Raw genomic sequence first — 23,348 nt, forward strand, 5'->3', positions numbered from 1 at the left:
ACTTTATTATACAGATTGAAGTGGTATAGAGAGAGAAAATAAATCCCTTTTATAGTTATTTTTTATTATTTTATTGCTATTCAAAGTGTGGGTCCTACCTTTTTCAATCTCTCTTTTATCCCATAAAAAGAAAGATCTGTAAACTTACATTTTTACCATATAATTCACCTCATTTGAATCATGATTTAATGAATTGACAATTGATAGTGATTGTTTGACAATTGATACTTATGTAAATTTAATGAATTGAATTATGATTAATTAGCCCGAATTTATATATTGAATTGTTAATTCTTGATAATTTACATTCTTGATTGGCTAGTCTTAAACTTTAAGAATAGATTCTTAAAGAATTAGTTAATTTTAACTTGTAAGTTTTAACTTAATTTTTACTCTGATGAAGATAGTGTTATGTGTTATTTTTTAATTTTGGTTTTCATGGTTCATATTTACAGGGGTACAAAATTGATGCCAACTTGACTGAAATATGCTAAAAGAGTCAAGAATTATAAATCGGATATGATACAATTTTATGTTAGAAAAAAGTTGTGTTTAGTTGAATTTAGAACTTATTTTATTGTAAAAGAATCTTAATGACATGTAAGATATTCTAATTATCTATATGATTATATATTATATAAATGTTAAGTTAGGGTGTCTACAAAATTAATTGATATATTAATTATTTAATTAAATATTTTAAAATGAACTTTTTATTTTTGTAACTAAAAATAAAAAATGTTACAAAAGTAAGTAGTATTTTGTAACAAAATATTATGACACAAATTTAAATTGTTACGAAAAATATTTTAAAGGTCAAATATTGTTATCACTTTTGTAATGACTTTTGGTTTTTTGTATCAGAAAAATTTGTTACAAAATATTACTTTGAATTGTAACAGTTCCTTTTTTTGTTACAAAAACTTTTTGTAACGGGACATACTGCAATGGCCCCTTTTTTTGTTACAAAATTCTTTTGTTTCAAAATTCTAATTTTTTATAATAATTTTTTTGTTACAAATATTACTTTTTCTTGTAGTGTGGAGAGGAATGTTATATAATATGCTTGACCGGCACCAACTATGGGATAAATCCTCTAAGGCAAAACGAAAATTCTGTTGTTTTGTCACCTTACAGAGGAATTATTTCACTGGAGGAGACCCTCATACCATGAATAGAGTTGATATTGTTGGATACTCTACCATATAGCCCACGGATGAGAAGACAGTCCTGAATGCCTTGACCAAATACCTTTGTCAACTTTGGCAACCTGGATTATATGGAGAGAGAGATGTAGTTGAAGGACTCCCGTTTCAAACAGATGTTCCGCCAATAACTCTCCAGGAGTTCCAGTCCAGATTCATAACTTCAGGAATAATTAATCAATTTGGACAATACTCCTTTTATACTCCAAGAGACCAGCCCAGCACGTCTACCCATATTCCAAACAGAAATTCTGAAGAAGATCTGAATTCTGAAGATCTAAATGGAAGAGTATATGCTTTACCACCAAGCCCAACAAGAGTTGATGCAGGGATACCCAATGACGCTGAAGGCCCATACTCAGATCCATATGACCCGTATCTACAAGATGCCTAAGACCCGAATGAAGGAAATACTTAAGACCCGTTTGCATATTTGCAAGACCCGGATATGGACCTTAGAGCTGTCAATTTGGCCTCTGATGAGACATCATCCTTCTGAGATGGTGATGGGACCCTTCCAAAAGATTATTTCAAACCATTCCTTTATTAAAGCAGTAACCCCACTATGTATAATTATTGAGTGCATTAAAATAAAGTGATCTCTGTCACATGTGTAAGAAAGACCAGACAGAGATAAGGTTTATCCTTACCCTCCAGCTGGCATTATATGATAGGTTTGTTTAGATTCCGCAAGATATCGATGTTATATAGAGACCTCTATAAAAAGAGGAACTCACCCCAGTTTGTAATCAAATCTCAATGAACATTGTAATATATCCACTTTTTCTATCTCATAGAATGTTCTAAATTTTCCTTCTCTCTCTAAAAGTTTAGTTAGTATTATTTCTTTCTTCCTCAATTTAGTGTCATAAAATATGTTCTGAATTTGTCTCTGCAGAAGATCCTACTTATCAAAAAATGACATAGATAATATCTATGAAAATTTCTCATAATGAAAAAGAGACTTAATGCTATAATGCTTTCATTAATTTATCAGTTATCAGTTTTGATTAGTCCACAAGTTATTTTCTTGCAGGTAAACCCAGATATGATATAATTGTGTATTTACTGTGCATCTCCTCTTCCCCTCTCATTTTGTCCTTCCCCCAATCCCTCCTTCAATTCCCTCTGTTCAATACTACTCTTTATTACCCATTATATTATACACCAAAATTATGCCTAATGCATATATTACATATTAAACAATATGTTATATATCAAATAATACTAAAAAATATTGTATATTTATCCTTGTTCTTGTGAATTGATAAACAAATATGTCTATTTTTATAAGATAATTATTAAACAAGTTTCAAAATATTAAATATTATATTATAATTCACATCTTATTTATTATTAAGCTAGCATTTAAATCTTACTATGACTACTCATCGAGGTACCTTGCTCTGCCCCTTTTCAATTATGTTTGTATGATATAATAACAATATAATAATTATTAACTAAAAAATAACAAAATAAAATAATTTTTTTCTGTTATCATTCAAATAACTAAAAAATAACAATTATTAACTTATATTATTTTATTATTGTCATTCAAATCACTCTTATGTAGATATATTTTTATGATATTATTTAGTCATTCATAAAACTAGAACCATTGGAAGATTCAAGATATAAAATTACATAAAGAAGAACTAAATAGAAAACACATAAAAATTAACAACTTTTCCATTTAAAAAGTTCAAAATTAGCAACCGCACACAAAATCAGCCGTCGGCAATTCAAAATTAGCAACTGCACACAAAATCAGCCGTCAGCAGCATAACTAAATCAATAATTAGCAAGCTTTACATTTAACAAATTCAAGTCTCACAATAAATTAATAACCATGCAATTAGTCAAGCATTATAAGAGATCAGAGCTCACAAACACACACAAAATTAACTAATTGTTTTTGGCTAAAATCATTCTGAACCAAGATTTTGAAAATTGAACTGGTTATTGAACCACTCTAACTATCAGTTCACAGTTTTATTCAACCAATTCAACCGTAATTCAATCGAAATAATAATTTTATAATAAAATAATAAATAAAATATAAATAAACATAATTATAAGGGCAAATCACCCATATAAACCAAGTTGAAAAAAAATTTACGAGATTCAACCAAACCAATAATTATTACAGGGTTCAACCAAGAGGGCATTTTTATGTAATTCGAATTAGCCTAATTCGAATTACACACACGCACACACCCACTAATTCGAATCAACCTGATTCGAATTATACCCACAGTAATTCGAATCAAGGTGATTCAAATTACACACGCTGCACATAGTAATTCGAATTGGCCAAATTCAAATTACTCATGATTTAATTCTGCCCATTCTTTTATTAAAAAATTAATAATTGATTAAAAAAATTAATAATTTAAAAATTAAAAATTATATATTTTATTTCATGCATTAAAAAAAAGCTAACAAAATATTTAATTACGAGACTTCTTTAAAATATTAATGAACTATCAATTCAAATTTCATATAATACTCTTTTGCTCATTTTTAATAGCTTATGAATATTTTTTTATAAAATTTTTTAATAAATTTATTTAAATTATACCACAAAAAAATATTTTATTCTATACAAAATAATTTAAAAAAATGGCTTAAAAGTTGTTAGGAGAACTATAAAAATTTGTAATATTCTAATGACTTAGGACATTAAATAAATACTCTACATAGTCAATAATAATTTAGAAATTAAAAAAAATATAGTTATAACAAGTATTTACTTAAATTACTGGAATATTACAAACTTTTATAGTACTCCTAACATTTTTAAGCCATTTTTTTAAAATTGTTTTGCATAGAAAATGGCTTAAAATGCCCTCTATTCTATGCAAAATAATTTAAATTATTATTTGGCTTAAAAAATATTAGGAGTACTATAAAAGTTTGTAATATTCTAGTAATTTAGGTAAATACTGGTTATAACTATATTTTTTTTTAATTTCTAAATTATTATTGACTATGTAGAGTATTTTTTAATGTCCTCAGTCATTAGGACATTATAAATTTTTATAGTACTCCTGACATCTTTTAAGCTATTTGTTTAAATTATTTTGTATAGAATAAAATATTTTTTGTAGTATAATTTAAATAAATTTATTAAAAAATATTCATGAGCTATTAAAAATTAGCAAAAGAGTATTGTATGAAATTCGAATTGATAGTTTATTAATATTTTAAAGAAGTCTTGTAATTAAATATTTTGTTAGCTTTTTTTTAATGCATTAAATAAAATATATATTTTTTTAATTTTTAAATTATTAATTTTTTTAATCAATTATTAATTTTTTAGAAAAAAATAGGCAGAATTAAATCATGAGTAATTCGAATTTGACCAATTCGAATTACTATGTGCAGCATGTGTATAATTCGAATCACCCTGATTCGAATTACTGTGGGTGTAATTCGAATCAGGTTGATTCGAATTAGTGGGCGTGTGCGTGTGTGTAATTCGAATCGGTCTGATTTGAATTACATAGAGATGGAGTTCGAATTAGGCTGATTCGAACTATATAGAAATGTCTCTTAGTTGATTCATGAACCAGTTTTTGATTTGGCTGATTTTCATAAATTTTTGCTCCCCTTGGTAGGGGTGCACATGGGGTCGGGTGAAGCCGGGTTCGCCGTGACCCGAACCCGACCTTAAATAATGACCGGGTCTATTTATGAGACCCTTACCTGACCCTAGATTCGATGAAATCGTGTTACTTTCGGGCCACACTTAAGCGGGTCTAGATCGGGTGAAGCCCGGGTCTTGATCAACTTTATCATGACATCACCAAAAATTAAATTCTACATCTTTTAAACCTCTAAATTTTGAAAAATAATTATTCCATAACAATGCAACATTCGCATAATAATAATTTAGAATCTAATAATAATAATTTAAAGTTTCATAATAATAATTATATCAATTACACATTAAACATTCAAAGTTCAAAAGACAATTAAAACAAAGTTAACAACCAACACAAGATTAACATAATAATAATAATTTATAGTGTCATACCAACCAATAACAACAAAATATTAAGTAGCAAACAACTACACGAATCCAACGGGTCGGGGTCGGGTGACTCGAGGCTTGGCCCGAACCCGATTTAATAAATAACCGGGGCCATCTATTGAAACCTCGGGTCTGACCGGGCCATAACGAAGCCGGGCCAAATTAGCCCCGAAGTCATCGGGTCCGGTCCGGATCTTCGGGCCGAATCGGATCTTGTACACCCCTACCCCTTGGCTTATTGACGTGATTTGCCCTAATTATAATATATAAACTTTAAAATATCAATCAAATTAAAAATACTACATCAATTACAATATTATAATCTCATACAAATATAAACTCAAAAATCAAATAACAAAATAACAATATTTAATCACATGCCATTTAATCACATACAAAGTTTAATTTACAGGAACCAATGACAAAAACAATAAATTAAAATCAACAGCATAAACAATTTATCAAATCAAGATAACAAGATGAATAATTTAACAAACCAAGAACAGAGAAAATCAACAGTCCTCCCAATGCAGTGGTGGAGTCGGTCCTGAAGCTCTGCAATGAACTGAATCATCACCCATAAAGGAGTTCGAGCCCTAACCCTTGAAAGATCATCTTTGATTTTTTGCTTTCCTTTCAATTTTTTGAAGCTACGCTATTGTTTGCTCTGTACTCTTGCTTAGCAATCTATGGGAGATTCCCAATTTCTAATTGTAAGTCCAATTTTGGACAATTTAATTATTTTAGTAATAAAATAATATGCCACTGTCTTCGAGAAAAAAAAAAGAACAGGAAAAATCAAAATACAACAATTAAAACTTTGAAATGCAGAAAACCAACAACAAAACAAGAACGGGAATAATTTAACAAATCAAGAACTGGAAAAATCAAAATACAACAACAATTAAAACTTTGAAATACAGAAAATCAACAATAAAACAAGAACTGGAACAACATACTAATCACTGGAATAAAGGCATCATTGACATAATATCAATTAAACCCCAGAATATCAGAATCAAAATTCAAGAACAACCCTAAACTAAATCACAGTAACGAAAACAAGTCAACAACAATTGGAGAAGAAAATGCAAAAAATCACAGATTCACAATCCTAAAATGCATAACTCATCTTAATCTTGTACACACAAACATTATATTGTATTGTTTTCAGATTATTAATGTGTTACGGCCTGGCCCAAACCCTCCACGGGTCGGCCCGACTCGGGCGTCACCCGACCCGGACGGTCACGGGTGAGGTGCCCCGCAACCGACCCGGACACGCGTCCCAGACAGCTCACTCACAGCTGTAGGAGAACGTCCCGGAAAAGTGGGCCTGTCCTTGTAGGGCCCACCCCTGACACAGTATATAAGGGGAAGGATCTACCCTTCCCCCAAGGTACGTCACATATCACATCACCCCCTTTTCGCCTGCACACTTACTGACAAGAGCGTCGGAGTGTCTTTGCAGGTGACACCCCCCTTTTCACGGAGTGCTCGGGACCTCGCACACCCCTTGCCGGAAGTCCATGACCTGACGAGCCCCTACCATTTCCCAGGATTCCAACCCGAACCGTCCGGTAACCGATCAACCGAACATTGGCGCCGTCTGTGGGGACTCGTCCATGGACTTCGTGCTAGTCCAAACTGGAACGGGCTGCGAGGCCGTGCCCGGAAGCGACGCCGCCGCGACGGAAACCAGACAACATCCAAGGTCGCCTCCGAGGAACGCAACACAGTCACACGAGGGACGCTCCTTTGGGGGGACTGGCGACAACCACGCCAAAATAATGCAAGAGCTACGCCATAGAATGCAAGACTTGGAACGCCGGCTAGCAGATAGGGAACGCGACCAACACACCCCAGAGCAGAGTCACTCCCGCTCTCGCTCCAGGAGTCGCACCAGACGCACGCCTAGCCCCCAAGCCGAGTCCGAAAGCACCGGGGAGAGAGGGCGCGCGAGAAGACGTCATGACCCCGTCATTTACGCCAGACGGGAGAGGCGGCGTACCGCAAACCGCGGGGACGAGGACACTCGTCGGGAGAACGACGAGGGAAGAACGACGGGAACACGGGGACCTGTAATAATGGGAGCGACCCCATTCCACCGTTCCATACTCGAGGTCCAGCTGCCAAAACACTTTGACAAGCCAACGGACATGAGGTACGATGGAACGCAAGACCCGCTGGAACACCTCACGGACTTTGAGGCCAGGATGAACCTAGAGGGAGTGGGAGACGAGGTAAGGTGCTGCGCTTTCCCGATCACCCTGGCGGGACCTGCAATACGGTGGTTCAATAACCTCCCGCAGGGCTCGGTAACCCGCTTCTCCGACATCAGCCATGCCTTCCTGGCTCAGTTCACGACCAGGATTGCCAAAGCCAAACACCCGATCAATTTGCTGGGGGTGACCCAGAGAGCCGGGGAGCCGACCAGGAAATACCTAGATCGTTTCAACGACGAATGCTTGGAAATCGACGGGTTAACGGACTCGGTGGCGAGCTTGTGCTTGACGAACGGGCTCCTGAACGAGGACTTCAGGAAACACCTTACCACAAAGCCAGTATGGACAATGCAGGAGATCCAATGCGTCGCTAAGGAGTATATTAACGATGAAGAAGTCAGCCGGGTCGTGGCTGCCAACAAACGTTAACCCCCCTACAACCAAACCCGCCACTACGAGGGTGGAGAAAGACAAAAGGAACACGCCAGGGACGGCGGTCCGAGTAAGACGCCAAAGCCATTTCCCCGAGTCGGGAAATTCACCAACTACACCCCCCTCACAGCACCAATCACGGAAGTTTATCAACAGATAGCCGAGAAGGGGATACTGTCGAGACCCCGACCTCTGAAGGACAGAACGGGAGGAAACAAAAGCCTTTACTGCGAATATCACAAGGGATACGGGCACAAGACCCAAGACTATTTCGACCTGAAGGATGCCCTGGAGCAAGCAATCAGGGACGGAAAGCTTGCTGAATTCTCCCACCTCATAAGGGAGCCGAGGAGACGGAATCGCGATCACGAGGGCGAGGACAGGCCCCGGGCGACAAGACGACGCCAAGAACCAGAGGGGGACGACCACGGTCTCACGGTGGTGAATGTGGTAACAGCAAGGAATTCTGCCCCGAGGTCGAGATCGGCACAGAAGAAAGACGCCAAAGTCCTAGCTGTCTCCTCCTCATCCGTGAGAAGTTCCCGGGGACTCCCATCCATATCCTTCTGCCCCGAGGACCAATGGTTCGACGAGGTACCGGAAAGTCCCCCCATGGTCATCACGGCCAGAGTCGGAACCGGCCTCGTCAAACGGATCCTAGTGGAAACAGGAGCGGACTCGAACATCATGTTTCGCAACGTTTTTGATGCCTTGGGACTACGTGATGCCGACCTAGTGACCCACCAGCACGGTGTGGTAGGGTTGGGTGACCACTTCATCAAGCCGGATGGGATCATCTCCCTCCCGACCTCCATGGGACAAGGACAGAGGCGAAGGACAGTAATGGCCGATTTTGTAGTATTGCGAGACTCCACAGCCTACAACATCATCCTGGGGAGAAAAACCATCAACGACCTCGGGGCAGCGATTAGTACAAAGCTGCTCGTAATGAAGTTTGTTACTGATGACGGATCCGTAGGATCCATCAGAGGGGACTTGGAAACGGCAGTCGCTTGCAACAACGCCATTCTTTCTCTCAGGAAAAAGTCCAAAGAAGCATCAGGGGTTTTCCTTGCCGATTTGGATGCCAGAATAGACGACAAGCCCAAGCCCGAGCCAGAGGGGGACTTGGAAAAATTTAGGGTCGGTGATGGAGAGGAGAAGTTCACATTCATAAATAGAAATCTCCCCCATGAATTAAAGGAACCTTTGATGGAGATGATCAGAGCCAATGCCGACCTCTTCGCTTGGACGCCAGCCGACATGCCAGGGATAGATCCCCAGCTCATGTCACACTATCTGGCCGTCAAGCCGGAGGCTAAGCCAGTGGCCCAGAGGAGGAGGAAGATGTCACAAAAAAGGGCAGAGGAGGTGGCCAGGCAGACAGCCAGCCTCCTTGAAGCAGGGTTCATCCGAGAACTAGACTACTCGACTTGGCTGTCGAACGTGGTCTTGGTGAAAAAGCACAATGGGAGGTGGAGAATGTGTGTAGACTATTCCGACCTCAACAAGGCATGTCCCAAGGACTGCTATCCCCTTCCCAACATTGACGCGCTCGTCGACGCGGCGGCGGGGTACCGGTATCTGAGCTTCATGGACATCTACTCTGGGTACAACCAGATACCGATGCACCGACCCGACAAGGACAAAACAGCGTTCATAACGCCTGGAGGGATCTACTGCTACAAGGTAATGCCATTTGGCCTGAAAAACGCTGGCGCCACGTACCAGAGACTGATGAACAAGATATTCAGCGAACTCATAGACAAGACAGAAGTCTACGTGGACGACATCCTCGCGAAAATCGCACGGCCCGACGATCTCCTAAGCGACCTAGGGGGCGTGTTCGCGTCCCTCCGGCAACACGGCATGAGGCTCAACCCACTAAAATGCACCTTTGCCATGGAGGCTGGGAAGTTCTTAGGGTTCATGATCACCCAAAGAGGAGTAGAAGCCAACCCTGAGAAGTGCCAAGCGATTCTCCAGATGAAGATCCCGGGTTGTATCAAAGACGTCCAACGATTAGCAGGAAGGCTGACTGCATTATCCCGTTTCCTCGGCGCATCGGCAGCAAAAGCCCTGCCCTTCATCAATCTGATGAGAAAGGGGATAGCATTTGAATGGACCCCAGCGTGTGAGGAAGCATTCAACTACTTCAAGGAAATCCTAGCAGCACCTCCGGTGCTCAGGAAGCCCAAGGCCGGAGAGCCACTCTACCTCTACCTGGCAGTAACAGAGGAAGCGCTTGCAGCAGTGCTCGTACGAGAAGAGGGGAAGGCTCAGCAACCGATTTACTTCGTAAGCAGAGCTCTACAAGGAGCAGAGCTGAGGTACAGCAAACTGGAAAAACTGGCGCTGACACTCCTAACCTCCTCCCGAAGGTTGAGGCAGTACTTCCAGGGCCACCGTGTAGTCGTGAGAACGGACCAAGCAATTTGCCAAGTGCTCCAAAAACCTGATTTGGCTGGAAGGATGATGACCTGGGCCATCGAGCTCTCCCAATATGACTTGCAGTATGAGCTCCGACATGCAATCAAGGCGCAGGCGATGACAGATTTCTTGGTAGAGGTAACGGGTGATCCCCCCGAGGAAACGGGCACACGGTGGAGGCTCCACGTAGACGGGACCTCTAACCAGATGTCCGAGGGAGCCGGGGTCATCTTAGAAATCCCGGCGGGAGTCATTTACGAGAAATCGACCAAGTTCGAATTTCCTGTGTCGAATAATCAAACGGAATACGAAGCCCTCTTAGGTGGACTAACCCTAGCCCGGGAAGTCGGGGTAACAAGGCTGGAAGTGTGCAGCGATTCACAAGTCATCACCTCGCAAGTAAACGGAAGCTATCAAGCCAGGGACCCCCTCCTGCAAAAATATTTGGAGAAGGTTAGAGAATTGACCAGGCAGTTCCAAGAGGTCACGGTCCAACACGTTCCAAGAGAAAGGAACACACGGGCAGACCTCCTATCTAAATTAGCAAGCACGAAGCCAGGAGCGGGCAACCGGTCTCTCATCCAGGGCATGGAGAAGGAACCGACGGTTGCCCTCCATTTGACGGAGTCAAGCCCTTCCTGGCTGGACCCCATCGCAAACTTCCTGGAACATGGCAAGTTGCCTGATGATGAGAAAGCAACCAAAATGTTGAGAAGGGAGGCAGCCAAATATGCAATCATACAAGGACAACTGTTCAGAAAGAGGCTTAGCCAACCCCTATTGAAGTGCTTGCACCCCGACCAGACGGACTATGTACTTAGAGAAGTCCACGAGGGATACTGCGGCCACCACATCGGGGGCAAAGCCCTAGCGAGGAAGCTCATCCGAGCTGGATATTACTGGCCATCGATGATGAGAGACTCCAGAGAATTTGTCAGAAAATGCGTAAAGTGTCAAGAAAACACCAACTTCCACAAAGCTCCGGCCTCCGAGCTGAGCCTATTGACGTCTACACGACCTTTCGCTCAATGGGGAGTCGACCTCTTAGGGCCTTTCCTGACTGGCTCGGGACAAGTTAAATATCTCATAGTCGCCATCGACTACTACACCAAATGGATAGAGGCTGAACCACTAGCCAGCATATCCTCATCCAATTGCAGGAAGTTCATGTGGAGACAGGTGATAACCCGTTTCGGTATCCCGGAAGTCGTCATTTGGATAATGGAACGCAATTCACCGACAAGAAGTTCACGGAATTCCTCACCGGCCTAGGGATAAAACAAAAGTTTTCCTCAGTGGAACATCCCCAGACGAACGGACAAGTGGATTCCGCAAACAAAGTCATCCTACTAGGCCTCAAGAAGCGCTTAGACAACAAGAAAGGCGCATGGGCCGACGAGCTCGCTTCGGTCCTCTGGTCCTACCGGACAACCGAGCAAAGCTCCACGGGGGAAGCTCCCTTTCGCCTGACGTACGGGGTCGATGCAGTGATACCCGTGGAAATTGGCGAACCGAGTCCACGACTACTTCTCGCAGGAGTAGACGAAGCGATGGAAAAGGACCTGGTGGAAGAAACCAGAGAGATGGCCCACTTGTCAGAAACAGCACTGAAACAAAGAATAGCTCTACGCTACAACACTAAAGTCCTCAGGAGGGAATTTGAGGAAAGAGACCTCGTCTTGCGGCGCAACAACGTCGGTTCACCGACCCCAGGAGAAGGGAAGCTGGCGGCAAACTGGGAAGGTCCCTACAGAATCAAAGAAGTGCTCGGCAAAGGCACCTACAAGCTTGAGAGACTCGACGGCAAAGAAATCCCAAGAACGTGGAACGCAGGTAACCTAAGGAGGTTCTATTCGTGACTTGGGCACACCGACTAAGTGGCCTGGCGGGCCAAGGGGTGCTTACTCTATTCACATGTTAATTCTTAGCTATTTGTCTTTATTAAAGTACCTGCCGTGTTCACAAATTTGTTTGGCTAACGAATAATTTTTACTTGTCTAAATTCTATCTATTACCTCCCAATACGTATCCCACACGATCGCGTTCTTCAACGGCTACCCGGGGCTGATCACCTCGGGAGCTAGACGGATCATAGCCATGACTAACGGCCGCGATAACATGACCAAGACGGTCCCAACCATTACCAATATAAACGGCGAAACGGACACAAACGATAAGTCCACACCAGAAAAACGGTAACAAAACATAAGACGCTGCTAAACAAACGGAATAAAGGCGATAATAAAAGTCGACCAGGCGACCACTAAAAAGTAGCAAAGGTCTCAACAGTTATAACAAGTATCAACAAGTATCTTACAAAACCACACAAAAACACAAGTTACATAAGCTCACTTCCGAGGCATGTCAACAATCTTGCCGTCTTGGATCGTCTTGAAGACTCCAATAGCCGACGTGTCGAAGTCAGGAGCCACGATCTTCACCTGGGCTTTCAGAGCCTCCTCGGTCATGAAGATCGCGTTCTTCCCTTGCTCCTTGGTCGCCTTGTGCTTCCTCTTAAGCTCTTCGACCTCGACTTTAGCAGCCTTAGCCGACGAAACGGCCTGGTCGCGCTCCTTCTCTAAGGCCGCCACCCGACCTTGAGCGGCGTTCAGCTGGCTCTCCAGGGACATCTTCCGCTCGGCTAAACGGGCCACCGACTCATCGGAAGTCTTCAATTTCTCCTCGGTAGATGCCGCCTTCTCCTCGGCAGCCTTGAGCTTCTCTCCTACCTCGGACAGCTGCCCCTGGAGCGACTCGACTTGAACTTTGAAGTCGTTATTGGCCTGAGCAGAGGATTCAAGTCTCCTTCGAAGCGCCTGCATCCCTGACAACTCGAACTTGGCCTCCCGAGCTATCACAGCCCCGCGGAGCAGAGTACGATACATCCACCTCGCTTGACCCGCCAAATCGGTACCATGGAAGTGGTCCTCCGTGCTAGGGATCAGCTGGGAATCGATGAATTTTGTAGCATCAAAATTTCGTTCCATAATGGTGAGAGTTCCTTCCGGGCTGGCAGATGCCCTCCGCTTCTTAGGAGTATGAACAAGTTCCACATCATCATAGTCTTGGTGGGTAGAAGACGAGTGCCCAGCAACGGCCACCTCTTCGGGAATGGGGGAAGCCTGCACCTCGGCCGGATTCTTTTCGGACATTGCGGTGTCCTGGGGAGAGGGCACAGCCTGATCCCCCATCTCCCCAGAAGGGCCATCCGGTTTCCCGGCGTCCTTCTCGTCGGCCTTCTCGTCATCGCTATCCTCTAAGAAGGTCTTGACTAAACTTTTGAACCCAGTCACCGAGGCAGACATCTCCACTGTAATAGAAAAACAAATGCGTTAGTCGTGAAGTCGGGAAGAACAAAATTAACAACAAACAATGCAAAAAACACAAGACAGAACAGCTCACAAATATAATTCCTGGCGGACTCCCGTTCGCCCATGAGGAGGTGGGGGTTCACGGGGTTCTTTCCAAAAAGAGCAAACAACACGTCGGCAATCCTTTTATTCACAGGGGACATTCCCTTGTAGGTCACTTTAATGAAAGAATTAGACCCCACCCCGAAGCTCCAATAAGTCGGGATGAGGCGTTCCCCCTCTAACGATAACCAAAAAGGATGGCGACCTTTAGCAGGACGAACTTTGAAGAATTTGTCCTTCAACCCATGATAAGAGTCCTCGAACAGGCCGAATATCCTCCGGCCTTGGGCAGACCGGAAAGACAAAAACCCTTTCCTCGCTTTCCCTTGTTTGGAGGGGTTGGTAAGATTGAAAAAGAAGAGGAAGACATCCACTGAAGCCGGCAGCTCGAGATATTCACAAACCATCTCGAAACAGCGGATAGAAACCCAGCTGTTCGGATGGAGTTGCGACGGCGACACGGATATCCGATTAAGGAGAGACATCTGAAAATCGGAGAATGGTAGGCGAACGCCAACCTGGGTGAACATGGCTTTGTAAAGCCAAATCCAGTCGGCGACCCGGGGAGATCGGAAGTGAATCTCGTACAATCGCTCGTTGGGGGCAGGGACGAAGGTCTCGTAATTAGTCTCTTCGTCAGTCCCCCCGCACAGGTACCCGGCTTGTCGGAACTCCATCAACTCCTCCAGATCCATCTGGTTCGGCGAGTCCTTTCGTTCGAGGTCACCCAGGCGTAGGGGTCATAGTTCGCGGCGGAGGGGGAAGCCCGGGAGACGACGCGAGGCATACCTACAATTAGGGGTACCACTCCATTAGTCTATTAGGTCGGGAGCCCGGAAACAACCCAGAAACTATGTTCATCCTATTCAACGATTAAGATCAAGCACGACCAAAGCTACGTCTATCCCGCAAGACACCTAAAAACCTACCCTGAAATGGTACCCCTCCCCTAACACATCTATCTAGCACCAAAAAGTCATGTAGCAACAAATTCCAAACAAGACCGCAAGAACACTAAGCAAATACAAACAACGAGCATGCAATAACAAAGCAGAAAAGAGAGAAGTCAGAGGATTACCTGAATTTGTTGCGAAAGTTGAGAAGGATGAAGGGAAGATGCTCGAAGATACTGCAACAACACTCTGGGATTTCTGAAAGAAGAAGAGGGAGATAGCAAGGAGATGGAAGAAACAGAAGTGTAAAAAAGGATAGCTCTTTGAAACTATTTGAAACTGCCACTCAGGAAGCGCGAAAGACTTGGGGACAAAATAGTATTTACGCACGGGGTTTTGCAACCCATTATGAGCATTTAATGCTCAGCGCAAGGAACGAAGCAACAAACGGTTGCCTCAGCAACCTAGAGACATGCGCGCAGGGGGCACGTCCCTTCCACGAGCGGCCGACCTAACGACAAGGAATGGAACACGAAATAACACGCCACTAATAGCTCCCACGACTATCATTGGCGCGTGGGGGCACTGTTACGGCATGGCCCAAACCCTCCACGGGTCGGCCCGACCCGGGCGTCACCCGACCCGGATGGTCACGGGTGAGGCGCCCCGCAACCGACCCGGACACGCGTCCCAGACAGCTCACTCACAGCTGTAGGAGAACGTCCCGGAAAAGTGGGCCTGTCCTTGTAGGGCCCACCCCTGACACAGTATATAAGGGGAAGGATAGGAAGGATCTATCCTTCCCCCAAGGTACGTCACATATCACATCATTCCCTTTTCGCCTGCACACTTACTGACAAGAGCGTCGGAGTGTCTTTGCAGGTGACACCCCCTTTTTCACGGAGTGCTCGAGACCTCGCACACCCCTTGCCGGAAGTCCACGACCTGACGAGCCCCTACCAACCGAACATAATGCTGATCATTTTCCCCCATTTGTTTACAGCTTTTCGTGGATACGCAGCTATTTTCCGTACATACAGATCTTATACTCTCTTTCTTCCGAAAAGAATAGGGACGCAATGCAAAGCTTCATGGGAATAATTGTGAACGCAAGTTCAGTGTTGTACAATTTTCCTACATTGAGTTAAAATATAATTCAGATTCCTTACTCACAAGGCTTTATGCGGCACATGTAAATGAACAGTCAAATAATATGTTCAAGCTTAAAAGTTCTATAGGTTTTTATTCCATATGAATGTTATTTTCCTACAGTAGGATCGAAGATATGATTCGAATCTTATTTCAAATGTAAATATCTCAATCTTTGTTTACTGTTATTATGCTTGTATGATGAAGTTACCAACTGTTATCATGTTCTATTGTTGAAAAGTTACCTGGAAACTTTGACCGTATTCCTTTGAAAAGATGCTGATTAAGGAAAGTAGTATTGATGGTTCAGGAAGGCGTTTTATGCACATCACGTGAGGGTTGGATACAGAGGAAAATATTCTCAGAAATTTTTACTGGAAAAAAACTTGCTTGAAGTGGCATAACATAATACAAGTATTATGCCAAATGTCAACTATTTTTGGCTTTTGTTTTTGTTTTTGGGCAGCATTTATTTGGAACGTATAACACCGTGGCAGCACTTAAATACAAGCATATGCCCCCTGGTTCAAGGGATTCTTATTTTTATATATTTATTTATTTTGAAAATGACTTAGAGTTTGTTTGGGTGAGGTTCTAAGAAAAGATCTTTTTTAAGTTATTTTTTTTTAAAAGATCTTATGGAGAAATAAAAGTAATTTTATGTTTGGATATCTCATACAAAAAGATCTTTTTATCTATCAATTATGTTTGGGTATAACAATATAAAAGTACTTTTTTGTTTATTTATTACATGAAAAACATCTTTTTTTTAAAAAAAAAGATCTTTTAAAAAAAGATGTAAATTACAGTTTCTCAAAAAAGATCTTTTTTTTTTATTTCACTAGTGCTTTTACTTTTACTACTAGAAATTTGCCAAACACGCTAAAAAATAAAAAAATATATTTTTTCATTAAAAAAAAAGATTTTTTTTAACAAAATAATGGCGCCAAAACAGAGAAATGTGAATGTATAAACACAATGTCAACTATTCACTTGAGATAATATTGAAAAGTGTGGTCCAACTTGAAGGAAATAGCAGTTCTCAGGCTGATTAAAAATCAGAATGATAAAGCAAAGATAGCGGGATTTGGCCTCCTGGCTACTACATTATTGGAAAACATTTGGTGTGTCCATTTCCTTTATTTATTTAACTTCTTAAATGTGTCCCTGTTTCTAGCTACTTGGTAGTTTTCTGTAGCTTTGATTAATTTGTACTTTGAATTTATATTGACTATGATAGACTGCCAAATATAAAGGTGCATACAATGCTTATATTAGAGGCCACAGCTTCTGTGTTTTCATAAAGTGGAACAAATAATGGTAATGTTAGGGGGCACACATGTACCATGCACTTTATTTTTTCACCCTTTTTATATGAGGTTTGAAGTTTGAACACAACATTAAAACGGAAAAATTCAAAACTCACCTAGCTTATCTTTATTACCCATATATGCTTAACAAGTAACGATATAATTGTCTTAAAATTAAAACATATGAAGTAAATAAAATCATAAAACATGGGGTGTTGTTTGGTTAAACACCAAGGGGGAAAAATTGTGTTCTATCCTAAGTGAACTCAACATACATGTTCATAAGTGGTGTTGGTTTTAGTTGATCAACTTCACTCTTAGGATTGATTATTCTTAATTAACATCTTCATGTATATTATCTTCTTTAAAAGTTAGCTAAAATATTCTTAACCATTTAGTATTAGATAGAGTCAAACATTCAACAAACTAATCAATTTTCGGCTTCTGTTGCTCAATAGTTGAAGAGCAGCTCTAATAAATGCTATTATGAATCAAATTTCTTGTTTTTATCATCAAATCCAAATTTCAATATTAATCAGTACTACAACTCTGGTGAACAATGAATGCTCTTGTGTACTATTGCCATAGCAGATTCGGTTGGGACTTGCCTTTCAGCAGAGAATGTTCGTAGTGATGAGGTCATCACATCAAGTTAATAAAAATAAAAATAAAATGTTCAGATATTTTTTAAATTTATCGTCCTGAAATTTATTAGTATAATTAATCTTCCAACCCATTAAGATAGACTTGATCTCTTTTTTAGATTCACCCTTACTGCTCAAAAACATTCCAATGAGGTTTGTCATATAAAAAAAGCATTTTTCTGAAACATAGGTGCAAAAATGAACTGATTTGTTTATATCCTTAAAAAAAAAAGGGAAAATATGCATTATATAATCTCTCTAAATTGAACTAAACTAAATACAATTTAAAAAGAGTAATAAGATAAATTTGAATAAAACCTGTAAGATAAGGTATATAATTGAGTAGTAATAGAAGCCTATGTAAGACATACAATTTTGTTTTCTTTGGTTGTTTGATGAAGCAAGGTGTTGTACAAAGGTAGAAAGGGTGTGTTTGTTCAGCTAGGTCTAGTGGTGGGGATACAAAACATTGATGAAGAATGCAACTTGTACTATACTCACCTGCCATACACTTAAAATACAGCAATACCTTTAAAGATCTCAAGAATTGAATACAATCCATCCAATTGTATTTACTTTTATGTCCTCCATTTGGTTGATTAGCTTTTTTGTATCTTAAAGACCTAAGCAGACATTCTTATTCTTATTTGGAACATGCTTTTGCTTGCAATATATATTCAGATTGTAATTTTTCTCCAATTGCTTAGTATCCATCAAGTTTGTTAGACTAAATTATGCAAATAGTTGGCATGTTGTTTTCAAAATTGATCCTATTAAAAGGATAATTTACATCACATTGGTTGTGAAGTAGTGAAAATAAATTGTCCTCCTTTTTCTGCCATAATGCATAGAAGAAAAAAAGAGTATATTAGGAGCACTGTTTCTATAAGAATGATGTTGAAACCCCATGGTAAACGGAAGGATCAAAGTTATAACACCAAGTCAATGAAGTCACTGAAAAAAGGGTTATAAATGTCTGAACACTAATCACTGTAAGAGTGTAAGTAAGTACAAGATTTGCATTAGTACTAGTATTACCTAACTAGCCTTACTTTTAACAGAACACCAAACTTGTTTTCTTCCAATAGAGCTAGCAAAAGGACAGCACAAAATGGTAAATAAACCAGTTTTACTATCTAAGATGAGATAAATCCAATTAATATTTTTACCATCAAACAAAAATATATGAACAGAAGTGGACCAAATGAAGCTAACTGTTAGCAGCATATGCATACATCAGTTAGTGCAGTAACAAGTTAAAGAGAAAGAAAGAAAGAAAGAAAAAGAAAAAATGACTGAGGTTTTGTGAATTATGATAGAGCCAAAGAAGCCCCTGGGCTGCACCACTGACACTGAGTGAGTGATGTTGGTACATTTATTTTCCAAATGAAAAAGGGTCAAATTGTAAGTGGGGGGTGGGGGGTTCTGTTCTGGTTCTGGTTTCTGGTTCTGGTCAGGGGTCTGAGGAAAAGGAACAGAAAAAGTAAATGAGAGTTAGTAGCAGTAAAAGCTCATATAAAACCGCACAACCTTCTCAGACCAGGGATTGGTTTCAGACACCAACACTCTTTAATGTATTAATACAATAATACTAATACTAATAGTGGAAAATTTTTAAGTATGCCGTGATACTAGTGTTTCAGTAATTTTTAACCGTTGATCTTAATTATAAAATATATATAATCAAGATCAACGGTTAAAAATTACTATACACCGGTATAACGGTACATTTAAAAATTTTTCATTTCGTCTTTTGTCTTTAGACCCTCTTTTTCTTTCTCTCTTCTAGTTTATGGATTTTCGTAAAGATGTCAGAGACAAGAGCTGCCAGAGAGTCGGAGCAGCAAGCACATAGTAAGAGAGAGAAAACATAACTCTCTCTCTTTCTAACAACTTCAATGTTGCTTTGTACATATTACATTATAAATATTAAGATTGAATCAAGCTCACTTAATTATAATATGTCAACATGTTACACTCAAACTCTGATTCACTTAATTGTTTATTTGATATATAATATGTTTTTAAGAAATAAGACATTTTGTGTTAAAGAAAAAAGAGAGGATTGTGAAGGCATGCAGGTGGCTAGGTCAGTAAAGAGAACCATTAGTTTTATGTATGTACAGAAGATTCTGTAGCCCAATGGTCCCTGAAATAAATATACCTACTCTCTCTCCCTCCCTCCCTCCCTCCCAAGGTTCCTAATAATAATAAATATAATAAGTAATGAGAGAGCAATAGAATAAGGCAATAACCCCTCACATACTCTATTATAACTCTGATATTAAAATATCTATCTATCTATCTCTGCTGCTATTTGAATCTGTGTTCCACTACTTACTGCAGAGTGAGTGAGGCCTCAGGAGCCTTTTTCTGTTTAATTCTTCATTTGTTTTCTACCATCAAAATCACTGATCTGATGATGAATGGTGGAAGCAGCAGGAGCAGCAGGTTCCCATTCACACCATCACAGTGGCAAGAGCTTGAACACCAAGCACTCATCTACAAATACATGGCTTCCGGCATCTCCATCCCCCCTGATCTCCTCTTCTCCATCAAAAGAGGCTACCACCTTGACCACTCTAGGCTCTTCCCTCCACAACACCGTGAGTACTTGTTATTTTTCTTCCTTATCTATGTATATGTACATACATGTATGCTATGCATGCAGTTGGATGGAACTATCTGCAGATGGGTCTGGGAAGAAAGATAGACCCTGAACCAGGAAGATGCAGAAGAACCGATGGAAAAAAATGGAGATGCTCAAAGGAAGCATATCCAGATTCAAAGTACTGTGAGAGGCACATGCACAGAGGCAAGAACCGTTCAAGAAAGCCTGTGGAACAATCACCAGCAGCACCACCAACGAACACGGATGATGCTGCTGCTCCATCTTCTTCAACCACAACAACAATCTTATCAATCACCAACAACAATAACTCTCTCTCCCCTCTCTCATCTGCATCACTGTCCTCTCATCAACACCAACACCAACCCTCTTCAAGGTCCTCCAACTCCATTGGCTTCTCTTTTCAGGACAACAACGCTGCTCCTTTGTTTCTTGACACCCAGACCAACACCGACTGCAGGTACTGCTTGCTTCATGCTCCATTTCTGTTTTTGGTGAGTGATTCTCTTTTTAATTTGGTATAGAGAGAGGTATATTTATGGGCTGAAAGAGGAGGTGGATGAGCATGCTTTCTTCACTGAACCTTCGGGAACAATGAGAAGCTTCTCTGCTTCGTCCATGGATGATTCATGGCAGCTGACACCACTCACCATAAGCTCCTCAACTTCTTCGAATGAAAACAACAACGAGTACTCTTACTTGCAGCTTCACCACCATAGCTTCAACGCTGATCATAACAACAACAACTCAAAGCATCAGCAGGGTGGTGGTTGCTACATGGCTCTTGGGAAAGAAGAAAAGCCACATCATCAGAAGACCACCGTTCATCGTTTCTTCGATGAATGGCCTCACAAGAGTAGAGGAGGCTCATCCTGGCTTGATTTGGATGATAAATCTTCCACTACTCAGCTTTCCATTTCCATCCCCACATCCTCTCATGACTTCACAACCTTCATTTCAAGGAACACTAGAGGTAAGTTAGTTAAATGCAATCAAATTCACTTTGTTAATCCATTTTTAAAATTAAATATGTAGTGTGTTGGCTATTATGATGTTGAATTGAATCTTTTATTATTGTGGCTGGGGATTGATTGCTGAAAAGCTTGGAATTTTTTATTTTATGCAGATGGTTAAGCTTAGCTTTCAAAAGTGGGACCTACCCCTTGGCATGTGGGTGAGAGTAAGACTGAATCAAAGGGCCAACAATGTGCTTTGGCAAGGGATGAGTGGGGTTTGCACATGGACATGGACATGGACATGGTTGTGAAAAAAGTATCTATTCCTATTCCAATTTCAAGTGCTCCCCCGTTTTTCCACCTGTGTTTTGTAAATGAAGTTCAAGTGGATTTGTGTCTCCATGACAGGGATCCAATGTCTTAATGTCTTTACCTGTTTACTGCTTTCTTATTTCTTATGTGTTTTCTAATTCTATGCTATTATTATTAGTGTCTCTTCCTTTCTTTCTACCAAACATATTTTCTCATGTTTATGGTAATTACACTTTTCTTTGTGTTCTTCATGCTCCCTCAAAAGTTAAGAAACCAAAAGCAAAGTAACACCGAAACATATGAAATATTATACTGTTGATTAAGGAATAAGTTTTGGACAAAGTGACTATTTTATAATTATTCATTCATATGCCTCTGACTCTGAGCATAGAAATAATAATATAGCAGCACAAATGATTATTACACAGTTCGTTTTTTGTTTTTACCCTGTACTTTGTAGTTTGTATAACTCTACTAAAATCTTATGTGTTATGAGATTTGCACAAGTAATTTTTACATAGAGATTATCGTAATTTTCTTTACTTAAAAAAAAATAAAACCCTTCAATTTTATAGTAGAATGACACCAAAATACTGAAATACGACGTTTAGTTATTTGGATCGGTGCGCGTAACATGCAGCATTTGTCAGTTTTATTAAAAAAAGGAAAACAAAACCATATATAAAGTTATAAACACGTCACCCCTTTCTATATAGCAGAAGAGATGTCAAGAATTTATCAATATATAGGAACAGATTTCTTTACCGTTAGAAAAAAATAAATAAGCTATTGAGCTATAACTCAAATGTCATCATCTTTCTATACTCATTTAGAGATCGTTGGTTCGAATCTCACTCCTAATTTTGGGAGAAAAAAAAATAAATAGAAGTTTGATAGTAATATGAGTCGTAGCCAGAAAAACTGAACCAAGGAGTGAAGAACTATATACATGAGTGCTAAAATCTTGCATATCTTATTGGGGAAAAAGCTTTATAATTAGGATGTGTAATTTAATTGGAAGCATGTGTAATGTTATCATCTCAGTTCTCAATTTTACATTACATACAATATTTTAGAATTTTCCCCATTCCTCTATTCCTGCTTTGAGTGCTTTCTCTTTTTGTGTGTTAAAGGCTTTAAGTAATTTTTTTAGTTACTATCCCATTAAGTGAGTGACATAATATAGATTAGGATTAAGGCATGCACGAGTGTGATTCCTAGAAATTAAAATGAAAAGGGAAAGGAAGTGCCACATCTTTGGATTGTGGAAATCAGCTTTAGCTAAAAGAGAAAAGAAGGAAAAAAGGTAGCATGATTCTGATATGAGAAGGTGGGGTGGGTGAAGGTGAGGTGAGTGGGACTGTTGTTGCATTGGGTCCTCAAAAAGAGTAACTAGTGCCCTTGGCTAAGACCTATGGGGACTTCAGGCCTACAACCACTGACTCTAAGGTAGCGTTTGGTAGAGAGACAGAGACTGAAAAACTGAGACTGAGAGACAAAAACTTAGAGATAGAGATTGAAATAAATTTCAGTATTCTGTTTGGTGCAAAGTGAGAGACAAAAATTGAAACAAGAATGAAGCTCTAATTTAATTTGTATAAAGGGTAAAATTCGAATTAATTAATTGAAATGAGAGTATTTTAGGTATAAATGTTATTAAAGTTTTAGTTTCCATCTTTAAAAATTTCAGTCTTATGTGTCCTCACTTTTTGGA

At 40.1% G+C, this 23,348-nt stretch overlaps 2 protein-coding genes across 5 annotated transcripts; both read left to right on the top strand.

The window, feature by feature from the left end:
• Nucleotides 1–8,741: 8,741 nt before the first annotated feature.
• Nucleotides 8,742–12,307, top strand: LOC112756925 (uncharacterized). The gene is made up of 4 exons (XM_025805530.1): nt 8,742–11,141; nt 11,255–11,402; nt 11,508–12,026; nt 12,276–12,307. Exons 1-4 carry the CDS (start codon nt 8,742–8,744, stop codon nt 12,305–12,307), a joined length of 3,099 nt encoding a protein of 1,032 aa, XP_025661315.1.
• Nucleotides 12,308–19,946: 7,639 nt separating this feature from the next.
• Nucleotides 19,947–21,881, top strand: LOC112758812 (growth-regulating factor 1). Of its 4 annotated transcripts, none has more exons than XM_025807585.3 (5): nt 19,947–20,084; nt 20,177–20,343; nt 20,409–20,826; nt 20,891–21,339; nt 21,493–21,881. In XM_025807585.3, exons 2-5 carry the CDS (start codon nt 20,250–20,252, stop codon nt 21,498–21,500), a joined length of 969 nt encoding a protein of 322 aa, XP_025663370.1. In that variant the 5' UTR covers nt 19,947–20,084; nt 20,177–20,249; the 3' UTR covers nt 21,501–21,881. The 4 variants fall into 4 exon arrangements, with proteins under 4 accessions (XP_025663370.1, XP_025663369.1, XP_025663371.1 ...); XM_025807586.3 differs by having other exon boundaries at nt 19,996–20,088; XM_025807584.3 differs by having other exon boundaries at nt 19,992–20,343.
• Nucleotides 21,882–23,348: the final 1,467 nt, after the last annotated feature.

Source organism: Arachis hypogaea, chromosome 16, assembly GCF_003086295.3.
Source record: "Arachis hypogaea cultivar Tifrunner chromosome 16, arahy.Tifrunner.gnm2.J5K5, whole genome shotgun sequence".
In the NCBI taxonomy this organism is placed as follows: domain Eukaryota; kingdom Viridiplantae; phylum Streptophyta; class Magnoliopsida; order Fabales; family Fabaceae; genus Arachis; species Arachis hypogaea.

What these genes read in the sequence shown, in the direction of transcription:
- LOC112756925 (XM_025805530.1), top strand. Translation starts at nt 8,742, where the DNA reads ATGGCCGATTTTGTAGTATTGCGAGACTCCACAGCCTACAACATCATC. An exon ending in TCCTGACTGGCTCGGGACAA is followed by an intron (nt 11,403 to 11,507) that starts GTTAAATATCTC and finishes ATGTGGAGACAG; the next exon opens with GTGATAACCCGTTTCGGTAT. An exon ending in CTTGCGGCGCAACAACGTCG is followed by an intron (nt 12,027 to 12,275) that starts GTTCACCGACCC and finishes TCTTTATTAAAG; the next exon opens with TACCTGCCGTGTTCACAAAT.
- LOC112758812 (XM_025807584.3), top strand. Translation starts at nt 20,157, where the DNA reads ATGATGAATGGTGGAAGCAGCAGGAGCAGCAGGTTCCCATTCACACCA. An exon ending in GCTCTTCCCTCCACAACACC is followed by an intron (nt 20,344 to 20,408) that starts GTGAGTACTTGT and finishes CTATGCATGCAG; the next exon opens with TTGGATGGAACTATCTGCAG. An exon ending in CAGACCAACACCGACTGCAG is followed by an intron (nt 20,827 to 20,890) that starts GTACTGCTTGCT and finishes AATTTGGTATAG; the next exon opens with AGAGAGGTATATTTATGGGC.